We start from the raw sequence: 26,004 nt of genomic DNA on the forward strand, positions 1-26,004 counted from the left end.
CAATCATTTGACGTTTCTAACAATTGCGGCTTTTATTTCATCCATCAAGTGGGTTTGTGCGTACATAAGCTTTCCATGGGTAGTGACATATAGGCCCATAAAAGGCGCCAAAAACAGAACAACCTGAGGAATTGCATCATGGTACATTTATGAAAATGTCTTTATTTTAGGGACTCAGAAGACATTAATTTGCACGATTTGTATGTTCTAGCCTCGAAAATTGTTGAATCGAGGTACGTTGTACTTGCCAACCTACTTTGGAGCTAGTCTAATCGGGCATATTGAGAATGAAACGCAACGAGCAGCTTTCGCCAGCATGAAGCGCTCGTTTTCTGTCAATGGCCTCTCAATCACCTTCACGATATTCACATCCTAAAACAGCATAGTGTCAAAACAGCCATCATCCATCAGTATCATTTAGGCGGAAAAGCATACTCGTTGGACTTGGACAAGTCCAATTTTTCGCTTACTGGAAGAGAAAACAAGTTAAATGATCTAATCTACTTGCTCAAATTCATAAGAAGAGAAGACACTCGACGAAAAAGAAATGCATATTAGTGTACTGACCTTTTGCGGTTGCTGAACAGAAGGTCTCACGCTGGCAGTATCGCCAATGATGATTATATTGTTGACATTTCCACTTCCATCCCTTTCGGATGGGGAGGATGTTGAATGCCGCCAATTCCCATTAACAATGAACTTGTAGTAATACCTGCAGGGCAGAACATCATCGTGTCATCGCTTAAAATGAAAATTAGATAAACTCATCGTGCGACATTTTCAAGATTAGCTAGTCTAAGAAAACTTGATGGAAAATTCAACACTACAAGTTAATACAAGGCATTAGATCTCATATTTTTATTCTAGTCGTAAAAATCAAAATAACACAATGATTTTTACTTACTTTCCTCGTGAAAGTCTGACTTCTGCTTCCCATCGTGATCCCCCTTTGTAATTTGCCCGAATTGGTTCTTTCCAGTTCGCGGTGAAATCTCCAACTAAGGTTACGTCCTCCCCCTGTAAACAGAGACAGGGTGAATCAGGAAGAACAAACAGAAGCAAAATAAATTCTATTACTGCTCGACTATAGAACAGTATAATGCTTTTAAAAACTACGAGCTTAAAACTATTTACAGATACAGTCCTACGCCAAGCAAGGCATCGAGAAAGAAGTTTTCGATGCCTTTCTTTCATAGTCCCTTCAGATTTATCCAATGACCAACATCACTGCTAAAGTATACGTTGTAAATTGGAGTTGAAACTGAAGTTTTCAACTACCTCTTGCCCATTCCATACAAATGTCACAGCATGTGTTGGAGGCCCTTCATGTTTCCCGTTTTCCACCATGGCTATAAGATCCCATGTGGCCCAAGCAATTGCCGGTCTGCATTGAAATTGCAAGGTTATCTTTCAATTAGTGACAAAGTACTCCTTTTTCTTTAACAACTCACAGACTCACAGCAAGGAATTGGGATCTTCCTCGCAACAAATAATTTTTGTCATGCCAAGATGTTTCTTTTCATAATGTGTAAAACTCAAAGGAAATGAGGATGGTTAAGACGGCTAACCTGTCAGGCCTGCATAAATGCAACCCGGTGACAAAATTATAAGCTGCATGAAGGGAAGTATCTGTCATCCAGTGCAGGTATGCTATTACGCAAGTAGGAGACCGATCAAAACCAGTTGTACAAGTAACAAAAACACGATGATTCTTCTTTAATAAGCGTAATAATAATCCAACACAGAATGGTAGTTTCTTCCTCAAATCACAAGAATCTCCCTCCCTGCAAAAGAAAAGGTTCAGAAGTTTTACAAGGCCTCGGTAGTGAGCTGTAAGCAATTGACACTTCAGAAACTCATTTCCATTTCTGAAATTTAATGCCCGACCTCCATGATTTGAAGTGACTTCAAAGGAAAGATAAATTTTGTCAATCGATAAATAGAATAGTGCACAGATTTTTTGTTTACCTTATTGGATAGTTAATCATCAGAATACCGAACTTTTGGCATGACTCATTTATTGCATTGGAATTTATTCCCCAATTTTCTGTCTCAGTTCCACTTTGGAAATTCAGTATAGCAGTAACTCCCTGTACGAAGAATTTCATAGCAGTTAAAGAGAGACACAGAAAAGAAGTTGATACAATGTGTATATGAGTAGACTGCATATTTCAATGACAACACAAAAATGTTGTTTTACATTTTTACAAATATAGCACTCACTGCCACATTTTCCAATGCCGCCACATCATCTTCTGTTTGTATGCATGATCCAACGTTTATGTGTTCAGTAATCTGACACATGAACAACATAACAGATGAGCTTTTATCCCTAGTTTTCAATGCAAGTTTATAGTTGAAGAATTTGATGAACATCACACCTTACTGTAGCGCATACCAAGAGCATGGTTATAGTATAGTTCGCCTTTAGAGCGATCCAATGCCTTAACATATTCATCCAGTGGGAAGTTCCCATGAGCCCATTCTCCATCGCCGGACTCCTCTTCAGCGTAAATACAAGCAAGTTGGCTCAGGGGTTGGGCAACAGTATTCTTCTGCATTTGTGATTGAATGCGACCATTTTGGCCATTCAAATAATTCCATCCATGCGGTTTCAGAAACTTTGAGGAGAACGTAACAAAGCCAGAGTTCCCGCCAGTTCCTGGAGACGATTGCAAACTGGAAGCCAGCACAGCCTTGTTCCAAGTTGCGAAAGGAACTCGACCTCTGTTAAACAGATTATCGAGATCATTCATAAGAAGCAGTTGCTGAATTGGAAAAGGAGAGGGGGGTCTCTCAAGAACCAGGCTAACAGATCCTGTTTTCTCCTTCAGCATCTTCCTGGAGAAACCAAAGACTGAAAAAAATAAAAAACAAATATGAACACACATTCATGAACGAATTTCGAAATTTTCAATAGCTAATTCAGACGTTGAATCTCGCGCACAGTAAGGAACAAATCTTTGCCCACTGCCCTTCAGTTTCATCCATAACAAAACATCGGTGTCTCAGCATTCATTAACAAGTCAAAATTACGCATTTTTCATCATCTTTCGTGCAACTGAAATTAAAAATGTTAATGGCATACTATGTGCTCAGACGTGGGCGTAGTCACATTGGCGATGGCAAATGTACTATGCACCCATGTTCGAATCTCCATTGTGACGAAAAGGTCACGGATTCAAGTCGTGAAAACAGCCTCTTTAAAAAACAAACGTAAGGCTGCGTACAATCGACATTCCTCCGCAGAACCTCGCAAAGTGGGTTTTCTATAGATAGTACAAAAAAAATGGCATGCTCACTGGGTATCACCAAAGTCGCTTGCTTCAGCAAGCCTGCCGGCAGACAAATCGCCGGCCTTTTTCAATGTGTCGCCCACCATTACTATCCTGGACTTCTCCGCATTCCCCTGCAATTTCAAATTCAATAAAATTAAACCAATCCATCGATCAATCAATCAAAAGCTCGGAACTTTTGTTCTAGAGAGAGAGAGAGAGAGAGAGAGAGAGAGAGAGTGATGAAGACGAAATGGCGGAAATACCCCTTTCTTGAGGGCGTGGACGAAGATTCGGCCGTCGACGGAGAGCGCGAACCGAATCCCGAGCGGTTTGTCGAGAGTGACCATGTACTCGTTCAAGTTCATCTTGAACGACGACGAAGACGAACCGCCCGACATCGCAAGAACCCTAACCGCTCCGCCACCTTTGTACCGGAGCTTCTCCACCGATGAACGGCGGCCGTTGATGAAAGCCATCTGTCCGCCCCAAAACGCGGAGGAAGAGGAAGAGGTAGAGGCGCTGATCAACGACGGAGGAAAAGAGCGACCGTGAGATCTACAACTCGGCAGCTGCAGAGTCGCCATCTTCCTCTTCCCGAGGAATCGGTGACAGTTTTTTCCGTTTCAAACGGTTAGACTTTGTTGCAGAGATTGTGCTGGAGCGAGTGCTTCTTCAAGCTTCTCACTCTATCCATCCAGTGAACTCTCTCGAGTGTGCTTTTTGACTGTCACGTGCGTGCCAGCTCATCCTAATACCAGCAGTGCCACGTGGATAATGGCCCACCAACCGGCGCCCGTGAGAGGTATGACTTTGACCTTGGAACGGTTAAAGTTTAAGTTTAGGATGGGCAGGGTATGCGTACCCGCGAGACTTTTATTTTCTATTTGTTTCTTTTTCACTTACAAAACGGTGGGGCCCGATTTACCTGAGCCCTTTCAACAAAGCAAAGAAGGAAAATCATCGTAGTCGGATTCTTTTTCTGAGGATTCTAGGAAATTGATGATCGCGCGATTGTTCATTATATATCGTACGATCAGTTTTCGTTAGGTAATATTTATATTTAATTTTAAATTTTAAATTTTAAAATAATTATTGATTGTACGATATACGATGAACAATCACGATTAGAAAATCATGGAATCCCTAAGATCCCAGGAAACTCCCCTTGGCTATTTTTTGCCTAGTCCCTTGGAGAGAGAAATTATAAAGTGATATTGTAATTCGACGTGGCATCGCTAAATGGTGGTACTCACTACTCATTATTCACTAATTAAACACAACGTGTGAAATGGCGTGCACTAATTAAAATTATCAGTACTTTTTATTAATAAAATGAGATTTTTCACGAATACTCTATCACCTCATAACTTTGAGTCAATTTTCATGTCATTATAAAACATTGTATCAAAAACATGAAGCGGCAAAGAATCCATCGAGAATCCATTTTTAAGAGAGTACTCTTAGCATTTCTCATTTGACAATAATTTTTTCGTTATGTCTGGAATACGGAGTCTTACACCACATATATAAATGGAGGGAAGTTTTATTTTCAAAAGTATCTCTCCGCTTGTATATTGACATATAAAAGTATCATTCTGTGTTTTAAACACACTGAAAAATCTCTTTCGTATGAGAATCGATCAACGTTGAAAGAAAGGGTTTTGGAGCATATAAATATTATTTTGTAAAAGTTGAACAATTCCCAAGTCTCTCTCGAAGCATGATCCTGACCTCTCGGATCGATTGCAGTATATGAATTAATAAGGTGTGTTCCACGCAAGTTTCCCAAATAAAGTTTACTTGCTCCACACTCCTAACTAATTTCGTGCTCACATTTGTTTTGTCTTCCTTTTCATGTCATGAGGTTGCAATCCATCCATCCATCTCGCAATTCACACTGAAGGAGTCCGTGTCTTGATATATTAAAGCATATTTGGAGGCTATCATATTGTTTGACCATCATATTTTTCACATTGGTGACTCTTGTTAGTTAATGCAAAAATAAAAAAATAAAAAAAAATCAAATGTTAAAGTTTTAAAAAGACGGGTCGCGGTCCATCTTTAATAGCTTTAATACTTTTATGCTTAATTATTATGTGGAGTTTTTATGTAGATGATCTCAATGCAATTAGAAGTAGAACCATATAATATTACGATTTGTTTTGTGAGATGATTGATGTGGAATTTTTTGCTTTATTCAATACGCAACCTTACATTGAACCACTTTAGAGATGGTCAGACGTGGAGCTACATCGATCATGTTTGTAAATGAACCCAATAATTTCAGCCCAAATTTGAAAATCGTTATGATACCATGTTAGAGTTTCAGAGAGACGAGCTGCAATCCATCACTAATAGCATCAATATCGTCCCCCCTTAATCACCTAATTAACAGGTGTGGGTTTTTATGTAAAAGGTCTCAATGAAATTAGAAGTGGAAGCATTTGATATAAGTTGTGATTTGTTTTGTGAGATAACCGATGTGTGACTTCTTATTTTATTTAACATTGTGTTTTGAGAGAATTGACGACCAGTAACTCTTAAGGGAGAAAATTTGAACAAAAATACTCCAATCACGCCATACGTATGACAGTTTTCATACAAATATGTGATGTCCTTGTATTTTAGTTCCGTCTATTTAATATAAGGAAAGCTAATGAAAAAGGCTTGACAACTTTGAGTTTTAACGATAAGGACAAAATGAATAGTACCAGGATTGACTTTTTAGTATAAAAATGTAATTTTTCGTTAAAATGAATAGTATCATAAGCTTTTTGTTAAAATTTCCTTTAATATACTCAGTTGCACTCAGTTTCAGAATCGTAATTAAACAACTATACCAAAAAAAAAAAATTGCATTCGAATCTTTGCTACTGTAGTCACTTTACTTTACCCTCTGCCGACGCTCAAGTCAAGGACGGAGACACCCACTTTGTCATCAAGCCAAACGCTAATTACCATTTAGTCTTGGTAATTATGATAACCTCGTCCATTAGCATTAGTGATTAATCGTAAGGAGGCAGGCAAACTGGGGCTTTCAGTTTCAGCTCAGCAGCTGGCAGATTTGCACTCATCAGTTCAGAATGTGTCAACTTCCGCTCCCACTGTACACAAAAACTCCAGGATTTTTTTTAAAAGGAGGCTAGTTGGTGACTAAAACACATCTGTTATATGTTTTTTAGAGCCAAAAAAACTTACATATGCATTTTAATATCTTGGTAGCAACCATCATTTGATTCACTATCGTCAAAAATCAAACTCAAAACTAACCATGTAAAATAGGAGCCTAATATTCATCCCAATTAACTTTAGGATTTGGGTATGAATGATTCCTACTTTTGCTTTCTCCTATTTTCCAAAATTAGGGCAAACAACTTGTGCAATTGGAAAACAAAATAGAAAAACAGGAGCGTAATTGGACAAATGCTCTTTTTGTATTTTATTTTTTGGTCGAAGTGCTATTTATGATTAAAAAACCGAAAACATCCATCACTTTATGATTTTTTACCATGAACAGTATTTTGTTTTTAGATTGACGAAAATGTCTTTCGTAGACTAAGTCTTCACGCAGCGGTGATAGTGTTTAAAATTTTTTCGATACAGACGATATTTTTATTAAAATATTTAAAAAAATCAAAGAAAGATAGGAAAATGGGGGTGAACTTCACGTTAGGTTGAAAAAACTCTTAAGTTTAGGCTAAAAATAATATATTGTTAATATTTCTAACACATTTGTTAAATGTTAGTGAAACTCTTATTTGTCATCCAAACCAATGTTTGACAATCCTTAAAGTTTCATTTTCAATTTACATCATTTCCATCAGAAAAGTCGATCGGTATCGATATTTGATATATCCGTCGATATTTCTACAAATTTGTATATCGATTTTTTCACCAATACCAATATTTTAAACACTTGTTCTACGTATTATACTATGTGTCGATGTCATAATTAATGTATCTCACTTCTAAAATAAATTTTTAAAAATTGATTATGAAAGTTATAATTTGAGCGTCGTTATTCAGAATATACAGATAAATTATTCGAGATGGATGTCGAACTTACCCACAATGTATTTTAGTGTGATCAGTGGTCCCAATTTAAGCAACATGCTTTAAACCTAGATACCTTAGCCAACGACAGCGCACAACAAACTTGAACTCCGTTCACTTTGGCACATAGCATTTGCCATCTCACTTTTTCTCCATTTCTTTGATTGGAACTCTTTTATGTTTAAAGACAAAACGGTAGAGATGATTGAAACCTTTTGATAGCGTTGTGAACGGTGATTGTCTTCGAGCAAATCTACACGTACTTAATAATCTAATTATCCACAACTTAATCATTTGGTTTACAAAATTTTGTTTAAAAATTTAGTTTCTCTAGCATTATGCAAAAATTAAACAAAAAATTCTTTAGTAATAGTATAAGAAATCCTAATGGTACTCTTTTAAAGTGAAATTTTCCATAGATTCTCTATCACCTCATAATTTAACGTCAATTTATTGTCGACATTATAAAACATTGTACCAAAAACATGAGATGACAGGTAGTTCATAAAAAATTTCACTTCTGAAAGAATTCCCCTAATATTGCTCATAATATTATTGTATTAAAAAAACGTATTTACTTACTTGAATAAGGCAAGCCCAGATTAAAATGACACATGGTTCGAACATGGAATAAACTGCCCTGTAATACCTGATTGTTGAGGTGTGTAATAACTAATTAATCCACTTATCTTTTGATTCCGTATGTGCTAATAATGAAGGAAAGAATTTGTTAATTTAATATAATTCTTTTTACCATTGTAGATACCTCGTTGCATAAATGTATTCGAGAAATAAAGGTATCATGAATCTAGCTTCCTTTTATTAGATTCACTCTATTACATATTCTTTCGACTTACTGTTTGCGCGTATAAAATTTAACAAGACAACATTAAACAATGATCTTTTTTGTTAAATTATACTAAATCTCATAATTGATTTTTAAGGTACATTTCCAACGATTAAATACAATAAACATGTCATGAGTGGTGAGTTGAGAACTCCTCCGGAAGTCAAGAATGAGAGACCGGTTAGCATATGAAATTATTTATTTATAAAATAACCAAATAAGTTTTGTTTGGTCACTATTGAGTATTTGGTTTGGTCACTATCGACTTTCTCTTAATATATAACTCTCGTCATGCAACTTAGTATTATAGTTTCGTGGTATTCATTTTCATTTGTACGTGAGAGATCTTATGTGACATCCCACATTGCCCAGAGGAGTGATGGGCGATCCTTAAATGTATAGTCTCATCCCTACCTAGCACGAGGCTTTTTGGGAACTCACGAGCAACTTCTCAGTGGGTCACCCATCATGGGATTGTTCTAGCCCCCTTCTCGCTTAACTTCGGAGTTCCTACGGAACCCGAAGCCAGTGAGCTCCTAAAAGGCCTCGTGCTAGGTAGGGATGGGAATATACATTTAAGGATCACTCCCCTGGGCGATGTGGGATGTAACACCTTAGGTTCGATTATCGCCAAAAGCGAATTTGAACCGCATTATTGTTGACTCATTGTAAGGTTTAGTTCACTCATCATCACCTTAATGTAGATAATATCGTTTATTAAAATAAATAAAAAAGAAAAAAACTCTTGCCATTGGCACCAAAAAAAAATCTTCAAAAGACAATTTCATTACTTGGAGTAAAAGGATATGAAACCTAAAATTGACTTCTAAACTAGGCACATTAAAAAGGTTTTATCAAAGAGTAAAGACATACATCAACACCATTGGAGGTAATTGATATGAAACCTAATTAAATTGACTTCTCATCTAGGCACACTACAAATGTAAAGCCTTCTATGAAATAACAAAAGGCAAAGTTAATACATACACCAATAGTTAACAATCATCCTACGTCATGTCTAGTGCGTTTTATAATCCGCGCATATAATTATAATAGGTTGTACAATTTCAATAGATCATGCCGACACCAAGGGCAATTGAGCAGTATACAACTATTTGATCAATTCTTAGCAAATAAAATAGATGCATAATCAAGAACAATGCTTTGCTGTTGAAAGAAAAGCAGCAAGTGCTGTTGAAAAACTAATCACAAATGAACACGTGTCTAAATAATAGAAACTAAAAACTATTATTAGACATTTGTCTCTTTGTGATTGAGTTTCAGCAACACTTGCTGCTTTTATTTCAGCAGCGAAAAACATGGTTGTATAAAATCAAATTCAAAAATAGAGAGAATCGGTAACTTAACAAAAGAAGATGCAATCATGTGACAAATTACAAATATAAGTAGGATTATCAATTTGCCCTCCAATGTAAAAGATATATAGTTAATCTCACTATATAAAATATCAAACAAGTTACAGCAAAAAGTCAAAAACTTCAAACTTTTTAGTACACTAATTAACCTGTACACTTAAATTAAGTCGAAAATTGTGTAAATAACTGGGCATAACCCTCAAACTAACTAGGATTAGCAAAAGTTAATTAATAATAATTAAGCTAATTTAATTACTATTAGATTTTCAGAGAGCAGGTGTGAAGCTTCCACTCACGGCGTTCACACTAGCAAAGAACCCCACCAGGTCCTGCCTGTATGGAAGATACGAACGCCGCTTATTGTACCCGTCCTTCGCCACCGTCTTGTTCCTCACATAGAACGCCTCGTGAGCCATCGACAACGCGTTTGAGCCTGTACTGGGCTTTTTCCTGGGCCTATCAGACCCAGATGTGGACCCGGTTCCCGACCCGGAGCTCTTTTTGGTTTCCTTGTTGTCTTCTACTTTCTTGGAGGTGGACGACAAAGGGGTCAAGAACACCATGTTCTTGCCGCCTTCGCTGTTGCTCCGCCGAAGCAAATCCCGGAGGCTCCAACGCCGAGACGACGACGTTCCGGACGACGATGTTCCGGTCGACTTACTCTTCTTGCACTTCCCACGCGCTTCTGCCGACGCGGATTTCGGCATCCACACGCAGTATGTCCCCGGTGGGACCGCCTCCAGCTCGTCCACTTCGGACGATGACGATGACGGCACACCATCGTCGTCGTCCTCCACCTTTTTATCATTCCGACCGCCGGCGAGGAGATCAGGTTGACTTCTATCCAGCAGGAGGTCGCGGTTGAACACGGGAAAAACGGGGCCGATCTGGCGGTCGTCGAAGAAAACCTGGTCGGCGGATTTCTGAAAGGACACGAATTCGAACTCATCCTCCTCCTCCTTGTCGGCGGTGGCGGATTCGCTGTCATTTTTACAGTCTGCTAACTGACCGGACTCCGAATCTTCGAGCAAATTGAGGTGGTCCAATTCCCGACAGACCTTGGCGGCGGCATCTGCTAGTTTGTCGGAGGAGTAGCAGTTGAAGCTGGGACAGACGAGTCCCTGTTCGAAATCGTCGTTTTGCATATTTTCTTGTCGTAGGATAATTTTTTTGGACGCTCTTGGTGCGTTTGAGAATTGGTGGTTGTGGCGCTTTCGCTTCCTTGTATGCTTTTATATAGGGCGCTGTAAAGTTCGAAGATTAGAAAAGGCATGGTTGTAATAATTAATTATTAACTATTGAAGGTGTGATATTAGTGTGAAAACTTCAATTAAGAGTTCGTTTGGAAATTATTTTAAAATAGTTAAAAGCGTTTTTGATAAAAATATTTTTGAAATTAATTTTTCGTAAAAATGCAAGTAAATTTCGAAAAAAATACTTAAAGTGTTTTTTGAAATAAGCACGTAATTGGTGTTTCTTGTAAAAAGATCTTCAAGTGCTTTTGAAACTCAAATATATTTTCTCTAGAAGCATTTTTAGTCATTTTAAATGCATTTTCAAACGAGCACTTAGTGACCTCTATGTGACTTGTATCTTTTGTTGAAATCTGATCATTCATTTAAACTCCACTTGATGTGTTAACTTTTCAAATCTCTTCAATTAAAAATATAAAATGCTACGATAAATTGAGTAAAAAAAACACGTTTTACATAAATAAATAAAGCACAAAAATGCTGTAGAGCGTTTTGAGTGCAGAAGATTTGATATCGAATGTCATGACATCATGTTTTGAGTGCTTTTCTTGTTTCTAGTTTATTGGTGAAGGGTTGAGCGGGCGTGTTGAGTTAAAGACGGGAGATGCTTCGGTAAACTTTCCTTCTTCACACGTTCGGCGTTACGTACTTTCTTAACTGCATCCACGTCAGCGCGTACGCGTCCGCGTTTCTGGATACGGTGGCAAAGGCGGATAAGAAAAGCAGAGTATGTGGACATTGAGGAAGACAAATGGAAAGAAATCAGCGCGTGGAAAATAGAAAGGTATATATTAGGAACTTGACATTTTTCATGAGATTTTAATTCTATTTTTAATCGCGCAAAATTTTTTTTTAACCAAATAAATTAAGAAAAAATAACGAAAATGGTTGGAAAACTTTGAGTTTTAACGGTAATGACAAAATAAAGGGTAAAGTGAATAGTATCATGATTGATTTTTTTAATGTAAAAATATGATTTTTCGTTAAAATGAACAGTACCGAAAACTTTTCGTTAAAGTTCTCAATAAATTATCAAGATGTGATTGTAAAGTAATTTTACAATTTTATTTTGATTTGAGATGTCAAGCCCGTTTAGAAGTGCATGTAAATAATTAAAATTGTTTTTTGTGAAAGTACTTTTGAGTTCTTACGAGTAGCAACTGTTATGTGTTTCTTGCACGAAGTATTTCAAATGGTTTTTCAGGATTCACTTGCTTTTTTTTTTTTTAAGATTGGTCCCAAAAACACTCTTATCAAGTGCTCGTTTGGATATGCTTTTAAAATGACTAAATGCGCTTTTAGAGAATATATTTTTGGATTCCAAAGGCACTTAAAGTGTTTTCTACAAGAAGCACCAGTTATGTGCTTATTCCAGTAAACACTTTAAGTGCTTTCCAAGATTTACTAGCATTTTTAGTAAGGATTGTTACTAAAAATATTTTCTTCAAAAGTATTTTTAATCATTTTAAAAGTATTTCTAAACAAGCTTCAAATAATTTTAAAAACACTTTCAAATGAACTTATTATTTTTTGGGTCGTCTAATGGTAATTGTATTAAAATATGTAAGTATTATAACAAAAAATACGGAAACGACAGGAGTGTTTGCACTTATTTTTTGTGTTCCAGAACCTGAGATACTGCTATCTCGCATGCCAATCTCGTGGGGGCCACCTGGACTTCTAGAAGGAAATTTGTGCATCAGAAGAAAGGGTCAAGATCCTCTCCTGAGCTAAGAATGAGGATCTTCCTGAGTAAATTCATCGGACCGTTCAAATTTTATCCAACAGACACAATTATTATAATTTTTAGAAAAGCTTTTTATTTGTAGCCGTTGAATAAAATTTAAACGACCCGATAGACTTACTCAAAAGGATTCTCATCCTTGGCTCATGAGAGAGGATTGTGATCCCAGAAGAAAACAGGTTAGCTGTAGATAATTGACAGAGAAACTATATTAATGGGATATGTTAACCTGTTTTGGAAGCAATATTTTAATTATTATTATTATCATTGTGCAATTTGGCCTAAACTCTGGAAAATAAATAGACTCCTCATTGGAAGGCACAAGAAGCCGCAAAACCATGCCAAGTGCGAGTTACGTGTTTATTAATATTTAAAAAAAAATCCTGACCAGTAGTTGAAGAAATCTTTCAGCATGCCGAGAATACAGCTAGGTCCATTAAGTATAATAATACAATTGATTAAAAACTTTTAAAAAAATTCAACTAATTGTATTATAACATTTGATGTATTAGGTATGTTCCCGGGTAACTGAAAAATTTCTCCAATAATTGACTTATGAGGTTTTTATATGTATCGTTGCCTAATTGGTGACCTTATGTGTATGGATCTTTCTGATTCTTTGATATCTTTCTAAGCATTTTAAACATATGAATATACATATTTTTATTTGCATGTTTGTTGCATAACATTTCTCTGCATTGATTGCGTCCCTGCGCACATATGGTTTGTCGCTCCTATTAACCGAATGGTCTTTATGAAATTCTGAATCTTGCCAACATGTGTGGTAGTTGCAGAAATGTTGCAAGAAATCTATTGAGTTTTATCATTTCGAGGAAGGAGACGTCTTAACAAGATTTCATACGTGAACTTACAAGAGGATCATTGCCCAACCTACCTAGCAAAGCAACTTGATGACCAATTCGACATCGAGGGTTGGGGTTGACCGTTACGGTCCTTATTTTAGGAAGCGAGCACAACAAACGACGATATTTAAAAAAAAAAATTACACTTAGCATAACAAAGCTCAACTTTTTACAGTTAAAAAGTCATTCATTCTTACCTATAAATGATGAACTCATACATTATAAGCAAATTATGATTACTTGCACACACAAAAGAGTGATGCATACATCATTTGTGATTTGTCACTAGTGTTTCCACCTTAATAAATGAGAGGTTTTTTAAGCGTGACGGGAATACGGGATGGTACGCCACTTGTCATTATACAATTAGAAGGATACTTGAAAAAAAAAAAAAAAAAAAAAAAACTTTTCTCTAATTATATAATAACATGTGGCGAATCGCTTCGTATTTCAATCACACTAAAAAAGTATATTTAGAAGCAATTGGAGTGCTTTAGCATTTAGTCAAACATGAGAAACGTTTTGAAGTTGGGGAGAAGCCAACCATTTGGTCATGAATGTCAAAGTCCCCTCAGTATTTTAAGGAAAAACGAAGCTCCCAAATAATGGATGAGGATTCCATCCGGATCCTGAGAATCCTATGAATCCTCACATCCTAATCGTTTATCGTATATCGTACGATAAAAAATTATTTGAATTTTATTATGTAAAATTAAACATAAATAGTTCCTGACGAAAACTGACTGCACAATATATAATGAACGGTTGAGATGTGAAAATCCATATAATCCCCACTATTTGAATCCGGATGGGATTCTTGTCTCCCAAATAATCATAAAATCCGTTAAATAACGTTTTACGAAGATCTTCTGACTACGAGTCCGGCCACAACAACCCACTTACCAAAAAGATCTAGAAAAAGAAGATTGTGTTCAGTTCGTGTAAAGTGCTTATTTCAAAAGTACATGGCAACAACAAAAGCACATTGACCTTCTCCTGCCAGACTAGCAGTTTTGGGCTTCTCAATAAACAATGCCAAGCCAGCCAGATCAGATGCATGCCAATTTGCCAAACGTCTTATTGGGTTGCGCTTAAACAGTGATTAGTGTTAATCCTAAAACTAATATATAATATAATTTACACACGTGGATTGAACTTTAACCTCTGCTTAATTAATATCTTAGTTATTTTCTTGATGTCGATGCTGATCTGCAGGGCTAGTGGGTGGTTAATTTAGTGGGATAAGATTTGCAGTAATCACCATGCATTTACATCAAATCTTTATCCGTGCATGCACTATCATTTTTAATCATGGTGTTTTATTGTTAATTCATAGAGCAATGTCAAATCTACAGGCTGCGATTGCTGGTTTTAATCTACTTTTAGTGGCTGCAGCTGGTGGCGCCGGTGGCGGTGTTCTATTCCTCTAGAAAGACATCTTTGACATGTTTACTAATTCGTAATCGAAATTGGAGGAATTGAATTTGAGAGACTAAATTGATGAGGAGTTGAAATCTGAATCGCATTGAACTTGTTCATCGAACAATGTGTTGGGAGTGATTCTACTCAGGCTCTTGCTGCAATTAACGATCACACTAAGTGTTTTTTCTGCTATTGGCTTGCTTGAGGAGGACATGTCGCAGGTAGCATCGACTTTTCAAGTTAAACAATCCATGTATGTCCCTAGAACCTGTAATGGGGTAGCCCATAGATTGGAGGCAGATTGTCTGCCCTCCTGTTTGGGTGTCATTCTCATCCCCTCTTATTTGTGCGGTCACGGTTAAGCCACGTCAACATTTTATATTACTATTGTTTTTTGTCTTATTATCTCTATAAAAAAATTAATATAAAATATTGACGTGGCTTAACCGTGACCGCACAAAATAGAAGGGAATGGGAAGTGCACCCAAACAGGAGGGCAGACAATTTGCCTTAGCTCAGTTTGCTGTTTGAATTGGCAACATAATAGTTTGGTTCAAGGATTCTCCTGATATTATTCAGGATCTCCTCATCCAAAAGTTGATGTAACCTTTATTTGCAGTCATTAACGTAGTGTCGTCTCTTTTCAAAAAATTTATGGAAGGAGGGAGTTTCAAAGTCAGAGGCGCATAAGTAGAAACCCAACAGCCTATCCACTAAAATATTGAATCACATATAAACCAACTCTTAATTTTGATTCCACTCGCTTTAAGCTTTTGCCACACTGGGGTTTCCCTTTTTGTTTGATAATTTGATGATATATATCAGCTTTACATGGTAAAAACCTACAAAGCCCTTAATCTACAACACACTAATTGGCCATTTGCCCTACTTGACTTTTCTTAAGAATACCTCTCTCAAACTGTCAAACATATTCACAAAACCAAACTATCCCCTGATTACATACACAAAGTTCGATCCCGGGACCGCGTTTCACGACCTTCTTTCCCTCAATCTCTGCTTCAGGTGCTGCAGTTTGCTACTGAATCTCAGAGGCAATTCACCGGAAGTCTCGTTGTCTGAGCCATTTAATCGTTCCTGTTGTATTACATCGTGACGCATTGGTTTGAACCGCGTCTGGAAAGCCCTGTATGAGAAATACGGCAGCAAAGTACAGATAGTAACGAGAAGGGTGACCACCCAAAACAGAGGACTGGGAGCACAGGCTTCGACGAGAACTCTGTGTGCTGTTGTGGATACGCTTGGTGAGACAGAGCCGTATATCACTAAGAATATATACCAGAAGGCGATACTGCCCCAGATGAAGAAGTGCTGGATCCAGGTGAAGTAGTTGATGGAGAGTGCCATTTGGCAATTTACGACCCAAACTACGCAAGAGTACATTGTGACCCCTAGGACTTCATAGTCAACTACTTTACCGTCTTTTCGGAGAGCTTGGCCAATCATGGAATTGGTGGTGAAGAAGAAGATAATTATGGAGCTCAAAACGCCATTAACCATCCAACCGAGTATTCGTGGCCAGCTGAAGAGGATATTCTCTACTCCCTCCAGATACAAGGAAGGATACTGTCAAAAGAACAAAGCATGAGCCGTAAAAATTCCAGTCCAAAAAGATGAAAATAAACAATATATATGACAAGCCATGACGATAATTATACGCCTTTTGGTTCTTAACATCCGTAAAGAACTTGTTACTAGATTTGATACTTACTACCAGAAGATGGAATTACAAACACACAAAGCTATAGTAGTAATATAGAGCGTAAATCGTGAATTTGTAGTCAATTGTCACCTTACCACTATATCGTGTGGATCACTCATTCACCCTGAATATCATATTATTTTCCCTTATTTGTATATAAACTCTACAAAAGAGAAAATTGTATACCTTGAGGCATAACCGCGCAGAAACATCCTGATCGAAGACGCCAAGAGCAATTACAGGGAGTGATGTGAAGAAGACATTGTAGAATGACATGTACCAGTCGTTGTAAGCAGGCTGACCGGAGAAAGAAGCATGGGCCTCAAACCAAAACAGAGTAAACCCAAATGTAATGTTCTTGTAGAAGAAGTAGCATATCTGCATCAACCAAAAAGAATAGATCAGCACGTATCAACTGGGTACGAAATCTATTGCTTTCTTTTTCAAGTATTGTTTGTTACAATTATAAGAGGCATATTTTACCATCATTGATATGCGCCTATAGCACCAGTGCCCATGTACAAGCAAGAGACGCTCCAGAAAACGGAATTGAGCAATTGCAAAATCACTTGCCATCACCGCCTGCATTCAGGAATCAAATGGAATTTGAAGCTGGGTCTTAAAAAAAAAATATGCAAGTTATATGTCTGAGAGTCTGACACCAAAAACAAGCAATTGCTGGCAAATAGCGTTGTAGACAGATGCATGCTCTATTCTCTCTTTCAAAAGTACTCTGATTCGGTGAATAGTGTAATAGACAAACACATCCTCTATCTCACTTTCAAAATTGCACTGATTTCCAGTTACTTATCTTGGAAATAAAAAAAAAACCCGTAAAAATCAGATTAACACAAAAAATATGGTCACCTGCATCCCCTCAACACCACTAATGCCAACTCCAATATCAGCTTCTTGAAGCATGCCAACGTCATTTGCACCGTCACCAACAGAAAGTGTTATTTTACCTGTTCCGAGTTTTACCAATCTCGTAACCTGCACAGATTTTGTAGTTCAATCAGATTATTTGATGTCAGCAACTGGCCTTATGAAAAAACTGTAGATAATTTGAATGGATATGCTCATGAGCATGATCGAGATACTTACAAGAGCCTTCTGTTTGGGCGTAGAGCGGCAGCATATAACAGAAGCACAAGTAATTGCAAGCTCAAAAAACGAATTTTTGACATCCTTCTTGAGACAAAATTCCAAGGACTTCCCATCAATTACCAAGCCAAACGATTTAGCTTGATTCGGACTTTGTTTAGCTTCATTAATTTGCAAAATGCCTTCTCTAATTTGCTCCCTTATGCTTGCAACAGAAGCCTTAAAACAATCATGGTTTCAGAAATTACACCACGGAAGAAGAAAAAAGAAGGGAAAAAAATAATGTCTTGGATTTTTGCTTTAGGAATTCTGTACCTGCTCAACTGCCTCTTTATCCCCTTGTTTCTCCAAGGCTTTTATGTCTGGTGAATCGAGACTGATGACAATCCGTTTCATATCTTGTCTAAGTAAACTGCAAGCATACCTGTAAAATTTACAACACTTGTAACCTGTAACTTGCAGAAAAATATAATCTAAGCACACAATGAAGTATCAGAAAAATATAATCTAAGCACAAAAACTGCTAGCATACCCAATGTTAACTGCAGTTTCCATCTTATCCCCCGTCAATACCCATATCTTAATCCCAGCTTGGGCAAGCTTATTGATACATTCAGGCACCTGTATCCGAGAGAACAATATCCGTACAGAATTAATTTCCATGAACACAAACAAACCTTTCTCGGTATAAAATGGGCTCTAGTTTTTTGTTTCTTGATATGAACTTCCAATTCACATAATGTGAAGTTGTACAGGGCTCCAAATTCAAGGGAGGACACAATAACAATAATCTGATCCAGGTGAAAGGACTCACCAAAAAAAAATAAAAATACCATCAAAATTCAGTACTCACCCCCTTTTGCAGTTTGTCTTCAACAGCTGTCACACCAAGCAGAAATAAGTCCCTTTCAATCTTATCAGCAACTCCGTCCACCAGTACATCTCGATCTTCGGTTACAGAAGCTTTAGCCTTCACAAACTCCTTCGCCCATATTTCAAATTCTTCTACACCAAGCTCGCGGTATGCAATCACCAAGGTTCGTAAACCTGCTTCAGCATATCTATGAATGTGCTCCTTGGTCTGATCCTCAAACTGCCGCCCATCTTTTGCAAGCCTTTCCAGAATCGCACTGAATATGTACAGATAAATGAAAATCATGGAATTTTAAAAACCCAACTTGCAACTTCAAACTTGAGCCTTAAGCATGAGCACTCAAGAGTCTAACCTGTCTGCACCCTTGCAAAGGAGCAATAATTTATTTTCTGGACTCCTTACAATTACTGACATCCTTTTGCGAGAACTGCTGAACTCCAAGACGTGAAGAAGCTCGTATTCCCTGGGATAAATAAACTTAGTCATATTAAGACTAAAGTCACTGAATTGTAACAGATGTGTAGGTAGGCGCATGCCATATATGTATTATACAACACAGAGGCTGTAGTGAGTAGTTAATCCTGGGCCATTGATCTATTTCTAGACTCAGAATTAAATATGCAAAGTGGGAATGTTTTACCTGGGTTCTAACAGCCCATAATTGGGTACTTAATTTAGCTAAATATGTGTCAGAAGTTATGGCTTCCCAGCCACGTAAACAATACAAGGAGCTTTTATATAAAAATAAACAGGTCAAAGTACGAATGGAACTCACCTATCAACCTTCCTCCCACTTTCAAAATCCAACTCATGCAATGATATGCTTGTTTGTGTCCTTTCGAAAAACTCAAACCCAAGCTCCCTGGCAGCTATGACAAAAGCTGCTTCATCTGGTGACTCTGCTTCATAGGTTATTTCTCCTGATGCTTTATCAACGACTGGAATGGCTGTATGACAGATTGCTAAAACCCGAAAAAATTTCTGTATGATATCTGAATGAGCTTCATTAACCCACTGCCCATTCATGATGCGCTCGTCTCTAAAGTTGAAACCCTTTATTGACTTTCCAGAGTCAACATTATAACTAGCACTATCTAAAACATCAGATGATACATTACCAGTTTCATGCAGTCTATCAACTCCGTCCCTTCTGTTTGCCAGTGCCCTCTCCACTTCTGTTATACCATGGCCATACGCAGTGCCTGCTATCGAACATTTAATGAACTCCATGGAATTACATGTCAGTGTGCCTGTTTTGTCAGAAAGTATCATATCAACCTGACCAAGTTCCTCATTCAGATTAGATGTGCGTGCATGAGCCGGCCTATCCATTTCCTCGTAATACATTTCCCGATCTTGGTTAATGAATATACTCTGTAATACCTTCACAATCTCAATCGACACATATAAAGATATTGGTATTAAATATCCATACAACATAAGGGCAGTCAAGAAATGGAAAAAAGCCGCAAGTGCTGCTCTTTTGGGGTCATAAAATACAGTTGTATGATCTGGACGAAGATACCACCTTCTCATTTTTCCACCACTTATATCTCGTCTAGTGTTGATTCCAAAAAAGACAGATCCAGTAAAGGCTATCACAACAAGAGTACTGAAAAGAATGTAGATTATCTTATCCATTTTCCTCTCGATTTTGCTTCTCTTTGAAGGAGGATCTGTCGCATTCTGCATCACTTTTGTGTCGTGACCGGTAAAGACAACAACACCATAGACATATTCAGTGTTTTTCAGCTTAGAGTCTCTTAAGAGCATCTGTTGTAAGGAAAGCGGGTAAGGCTTTCCATCATAGAACAAAGTCCCAACAAATGAATACAGATTTTCATTTGGGTCCTCACACTTGATCACCGCTTTAAAGTTTTCCAAGGATTTTTCATCCTGAAGATGAGATGTCACCTCCAATGCATGCTTCAATTTCAAATTAGTTTCTCCATCAAGGTTCATAGTTTCAACATAGCAAATTCCGTCCTCATAGCTTGACGAAAGTAACAGAAGATCAGCAGGAAAGTACTCATCCTTGTGGACCTTCACAATATCACCAACCCGGAGTTTCTTCCATCTGGTCTCATAGAATGCATAATTCCTACCATAAACTCTAACCTTTCGATTGTTTGCCTCAATGTCCTGAAACAATTTTAAATTTATAGCCAAACCAATTAGGAAAAACAAATAATTAATCATCAATATATTAATTTGAAGATATTTCCTAATAATGTTGCTCTTTCCAATCATGCTGCACCAATTTTGGATATAGAAAGTAAGCACATATAAATAAGAGAAATCTGTACAATCTCAACCGGTGCAAAATCTTAATATACTGTGGCAACAAAAATTACTACATATATGTTCATTGTCCGATTAATCGAGAACCACAATTCTAATCCAACTATAGCCCAGATTTTACATATTAATCCAAACATGACTAAATAAGCTTAAGCTGTAGCTTCAAATGACTAGTTAAAATGTAAAATCGACAGTGCAAAATGTGTAACGCATCGACATCTATATAATCCAGAAACGTTTACCTGTTTTCTTCGCCGCCAATCTTCAACAGCTTCCTTAGCCATAGTAGCTCCAATCACCACTAACAACGGTGCAAGAACACTAACAGCTTTAAAAGGTGCCAACGGACTAAACGAGACACAAGCTACAACAAGAAAATATATATTGGCAACCCTCCTAAACTGCTCAAACAAAGACTTGGGAATGAAATTCGCTGCCGTATACTTGGTAGTCGAAACATAATTTCCCCCGTATCTCAACTGAAGCGCCTCCGGACTATCCGGCTCATTACAATGCACCACCCTCGAGTACCCTCTTTCCCCGATTTGGGGATGACTATCAACGAAAGGAGATCGAATACATGAAAACGAATACAGTTTGCTAAAATGTATCCCTCTCCTCCTCCGCCCTTCCGTCATTTTAGCAGCGTTTTCCACCTCAAAATTGAGGTATTTTTCCTTTTCCTCACTCCTCACTCCTCACTCCTCACTCAAATTCCTACCCACATTTCCCTTTCACTTTCCGGGAAAATCACCAACCAAACAACAAAACAAGTCACACCAACTTCCAAAAACACGAAGTTTCGACGAAATTAAGCAAACGATTTCACCAACGAAAGCGAAATTCCGCACCAATCTACGCCAATGGAGTAACAGATAATTAACAAAAATCTACCCAAAATTCACGAAACCTCACCGGAGGTAGAGCTTAAAGATCGAAACTTGAGCAACACATAAGAACATTGATTGAATGCCTTGCTTACCCAGAGCAACAAAGCGGGTGCACAAAGTTTGCATCTTTAAGCTCCATGCTGATTATTTGTTTCGTATAAAATATAGTAAAAAAAAAAATAATAAATAAGAAAAAAGGGTTGATTTAAATATCAACGAAAATGACAAGCTTTGTGTATACAGCTACGAAAACTAGGTCGGTGGAATTTGAGGAAACCCTAGAAGTTGTGTTTCAGAGAATTCCTTACTTCCATTGCAGGCTCTGCTGAGATCTCTTGCTTGTGGCTGCTGGTTTGGTTTTCAGCTCAAAATCTAGAGAGAGAGAGAGAGAGAGAGAAATAATAAGTGAACTTTGTATGAGTAGTCGTTTGCTTTGCCGCTTTAATAAGCAAAAACAAGGTGGGACTAAGAGAGAGAAAGTGGATATATATTGGTAGATTAAATAGAACGTGATTCACGAAATCACTGTCTTGCATCACTACCGTCACGTGATATTATCAGTTCACATATAATAAAATTAAATGTATATAAATTCAAAATTTACTAATAATATGTGAATAATAAACGCATTAAAATTCAAGTAAAATTATTATAAAATACGATGATATTTAAGTAATGTTTGTATTACGGTGTACAAGTGCGATATAAATGGAAGTAATTATTGGGACTCCTATGCCTATTGGGGCTTGTTTTGGATGTAGTATGAGCCTGTAGACATTGAAAGGTGACGTAAGGTTGCATGAAGATCAATCACAATCTTTGCCACACAAGTGGCTGATTGTGTTGCTGCTTGTTTTAGTCCTTCCCGTCCCTCTTGACTCCTGAGTCCGACCTTCTTGCTTCTTCTACAACTACGACGTGTATTCTTGTATTGTTTGAGATGGTGAATGAGTTGGTAATTTATCGTTGCTTGTAAAAAAAAACTACATTTATAAATTTTACGGAAGAACATAGTATGTTTATATCGGAAATTTGATAATTATTTAAAAAGAAAATTGTTATTGATATTCCAAACTTTCTATATTTAAAAAGAAAAATACATTTGCGAGGAGTGTAAAATGAAATTTTTAGAGTGTCAATAACATTTCTCTTTAAAAATAGGATAAATTACAAGAGTTAAGTTGTTGTGCCACGAATTTAGAGAGAGAAACGAGAGGAAAATCGAGCAGAGAAAAAAAAGAAAGAGAAAAGCTCGAGGAATTTCAACATGCCTGTGTAAAATTTATGTAATTACATATGTATATAATTCTAACTACAAACGTAGCTATCATTTTTATTGAGTTATTTCACTTGTGATTACCTTAAATCTTAAACATGTTTATCCTTATATGTATAGAGAGTAAGTTTGTATTATGAGAAACGCTAATGATGCTTTCTCAAAGTGAGACTTTTTCTGGACTCACTAACACCTCATGTTTTAAGTACAATGTTTTATATGTTAGTATGAGAATTAACGTTAAACTTATTGAGTGAGAGCACATGTGGTCGTTGGACTTCACACTTGTGAGAATTTGCTCTAATACTACAAAAAAATTTATGGTGCTATAGTAAAATTAATTGACAATATAAAAAGTAGATTGACTTATATATAAAGCTCATACAAGTGTAACCTTCAACAATATTAAATTTATTCTCAACACTTTCTCATAAGTAACCAGAAATAGTAGCAACCAGTACTAATACTAGTCCATAAATCATATTTAATTTAGTGATGTGAACTTTACCGGCTTCTTTAGTTTTGCAAATTTAACTTGTGCATTTAATTAGTGTTGTTCTCTACTTTTTGAAAGTTACTCCGTTCCTTCAGGACCAATGCATGCGACACAAAATTTAAAGTTTTGACACAGATTTTCGTATCTCCTCCTTCGGTGGTAGTTTGTGGTCAAACAAAAGTTAGAACCGTGACTAGTCATCACCTCCGTTCCTGCAGGACCACTGCATGCGACACAAAATTTAAAGTTTTGACACAGATTTCTGTGTCTCCTTCTGTGGTAGTTTGTGGTCAAACAAAAGTTAGAACCGTGCCTAGTCATCACCTCCGTTCCTTCAGGACCACTGCATAGAACACAAAATTTAAAGTTTTGACATAGATTTCCGTGTCTCCTCCTTCGGTGGTACTTTGTGGTCAAACAAAAGTTAGAACCGTGCCTAGTCATCACCTCCGTTCCTTCAGGACCACTGCATGCGGCATAAAATTTAAAGTTTTGACACAGATTTCCGTGTCTCCTTCCGTGGTAGTTTGTGGTCAAACAAAAGTTAGAACCGTGAGTAATCATCACCTTCATTCCTTCAGGACCACTGCATGCGACACAAAATTTAAAGTTTTGACACAGATTTCCGTTTCTCCTCCTTCCGTGGTAATTTGTGGTCAAACAAAAGTAAGAACCATGCCTAGTCATCACCTTTGTCTTCTAGCTTCTAAAGCAGCTTTCGGTTACATGAAGTACGCTACACATCAACTCACACAAAAATTAACTCAAAAATAAGGACCAAACTTGTACAATCCGTTAGGATGAGTACGTGGAAATAAATGTACCCTCTGTTTATATAGTCTTTTAGTGATGATATAGACTCCTTCGTCAAGGTCGGTTCGAGATTGCTTTTGTAGGAAACATTTCGTCCATCAATATTTTCACGAAAGGCCAAAAAACTCATGTACTATTTGTATTTTCTTTGCGGACAATGCCACAAGCTGTTTTGATAGCGTTACTCTCCGCTATTATAATCTATACCCTAAATGTGGTATCGCATGCTCAATCCAAATGAAGCTGATGAAAAGGATGATTGATTGAAACTTCGGCCGAATTGAGTATTTGGCGAGTTGTAAACTCTTGTCTTTGGATAATAATTAAGTACAAAACTCAAATGCAAAACACATATGGTGGTTAATTAAAATCTGACTTAACTAAATTTCAAGTTAAAAGAAAAAAAAAAAAAAAAGATCAGCTAGTGGCTTGGTCACACAGTCTTTTCTTTTCAGGGCCAAAAAGACTCAGTTATTGGAGCCTCCTCCATATCATCATCGTGTTATTTACAAAATCTAGAAATCAAATTCAAGACATATCGTGTAAACTAAAAACCTATAATTCATCCCCTACCACGAAACTATCTTGTGATAGTTAACTTAAATTTTAAGTTTCTTCAAGCAAATAACAGTTGAGGAGTCACTTTGTGTGCAGTAGACCCTAGGGAGTTCTCATCCGGCCGACAAAAAGAGTCCCATGCTTAGGAGGTAAGACGCATAAATTCTAGGGGTAAAATTGGGACGCACGCACTGTGCCACGTGCCATTACGATGGGGCTCCATTTCATGTCCTTGTTGTGGGCCCACCTCCCACCACTTCGTGGAATTGTTGATGATGATTTATCACGAGCCATGCACAATTGCACATTATGTTGTTCAAATTTGCTCCGTCTATTTTATTTGCAGCATTTTTGTGGCTTGTATTATTGATTAATACATATTAAAAATTTTACTTTTTTTTAATTTTTATTCATAAATTTAATACGCGTTGAGCATGATTAAGACCATAAAAATATCACACATATAATAAGTGTGGAAAAGAATAATACTTAGCTACTTAAAGATGAGTAAGAATTCTTACTCAAAACTTTTAGCGTTTTAATCATAAGGCTTTGTGTTTATGATTAAAACCGTTTATACTATGAATCACATTATAAAGATCATCGCTGTAAAAAAAAAAAAAATTAAAGTCATTTAGTCAATCTATTGTAGTAAATACTAGATGATTCGTAATACTTTTACTAATACTGTTAATTTGTTTTTAATTAGTTTGATGACTAAACGATCTTAGTTTTAATTTATTTTTTGCATAGACGATCTCTATGGGGTGATTTATAATATGAACAGTTATGATTATAAACAAGAAATTCTATAAATTAAAAATGAATAATTTTGAGAAATTTTAAGTAAGAATTCCTAGTTAGTAGTCAAGTATTGTTCTGCGGAAAATATGATATCCACATCATGTGGCCATTGCCATTTGTCACGCCTTGCTTGTGCAACTTCACTTCATATAGTATGTACAATTTTTATGTTGGCCATACTCTTCAACAACCCTAAATTAATTGCACATCTTAATCATTGCTAAATACAAAAATTCATACAAGTGTCAAAATATTGTTGAGTTAGCTCTAATCGCAAATAACAAAGTTTTATGACATGATTAGACTGCTTTTGACATGACTAAAATAACCAA

General features: G+C 36.9%; 3 protein-coding genes across 3 annotated transcripts; all 3 read right to left on the reverse strand.

Moving 5' to 3' along the window:
• Window positions 1–17: 17 nt before the first annotated feature.
• Window positions 18–3,949, reverse strand: LOC137708652 (phosphoglucan phosphatase LSF1, chloroplastic-like). The gene is made up of 10 exons (XM_068447773.1): window positions 3,542–3,949; window positions 3,303–3,409; window positions 2,382–2,841; window positions 2,224–2,295; window positions 1,969–2,090; window positions 1,569–1,784; window positions 1,279–1,384; window positions 905–1,017; window positions 568–712; window positions 18–372 (listed from the first exon to the last, which is right to left on the reverse strand). Exons 1-10 carry the CDS (start codon window positions 3,860–3,862, stop codon window positions 253–255), a joined length of 1,782 nt encoding a protein of 593 aa, XP_068303874.1. The 5' UTR covers window positions 3,863–3,949; the 3' UTR covers window positions 18–252.
• Window positions 3,950–9,820: 5,871 nt separating this feature from the next.
• Window positions 9,821–10,699, reverse strand: LOC137709281 (uncharacterized). Its single transcript, XM_068448369.1, has one exon. It carries the CDS (start codon window positions 10,697–10,699, stop codon window positions 9,821–9,823), a length of 879 nt encoding a protein of 292 aa, XP_068304470.1.
• Window positions 10,700–15,485: 4,786 nt separating this feature from the next.
• LOC137707751 (probable phospholipid-transporting ATPase 8) lies at window positions 15,486–22,143 on the reverse strand. Its single transcript, XM_068446663.1, has 11 exons — window positions 21,078–22,143; window positions 19,310–20,676; window positions 18,887–18,997; window positions 18,514–18,790; window positions 18,193–18,281; window positions 17,976–18,084; window positions 17,661–17,879; window positions 17,424–17,549; window positions 17,040–17,138; window positions 16,743–16,934; window positions 15,486–16,420 (listed from the first exon to the last, which is right to left on the reverse strand). The coding sequence occupies exons 1-11, from the start codon at window positions 21,471–21,473 to the stop codon at window positions 15,827–15,829; spliced, it is 3,579 nt and encodes a 1,192-aa protein (XP_068302764.1). The 5' UTR covers window positions 21,474–22,143; the 3' UTR covers window positions 15,486–15,826.
• Between the last annotated feature and the right edge of the window lie 3,861 nt (window positions 22,144–26,004).

The sequence above is a fragment of the Pyrus communis genome, chromosome 11 (assembly GCF_963583255.1).
Source record: "Pyrus communis chromosome 11, drPyrComm1.1, whole genome shotgun sequence".
Taxonomy (NCBI): Eukaryota; Viridiplantae; Streptophyta; class Magnoliopsida; order Rosales; family Rosaceae; genus Pyrus; species Pyrus communis.

Coding starts and splice junctions, on each gene's coding strand:
- LOC137708652 (XM_068447773.1), bottom strand. CDS start 3,862: ATGGCGACTCTGCAGCTGCCGAGTTGTAGATCTCACGGTCGCTCTTTT. Junction 2,842..3,302: donor AGCGACTTTGGTGATACCCA/GTGAGCATGCCA, acceptor TGGTTTCTCCAG/GAAGATGCTGAAGGAGAAAA. Junction 713..904: donor GTCAGACTTTCACGAGGAAA/GTAAGTAAAAAT, acceptor TCTGCCCTGCAG/GTATTACTACAAGTTCATTG.
- LOC137709281 (XM_068448369.1), bottom strand. CDS start 10,699: ATGCAAAACGACGATTTCGAACAGGGACTCGTCTGTCCCAGCTTCAAC.
- LOC137707751 (XM_068446663.1), bottom strand. CDS start 21,473: ATGACGGAAGGGCGGAGGAGGAGAGGGATACATTTTAGCAAACTGTAT. Junction 18,282..18,513: donor AAGACAAACTGCAAAAGGGG/GTGAGTACTGAA, acceptor TCTCGGATACAG/GTGCCTGAATGTATCAATAA. Junction 17,880..17,975: donor ATAAAGAGGCAGTTGAGCAG/GTACAGAATTCC, acceptor GATTGTTTTAAG/GCTTCTGTTGCAAGCATAAG.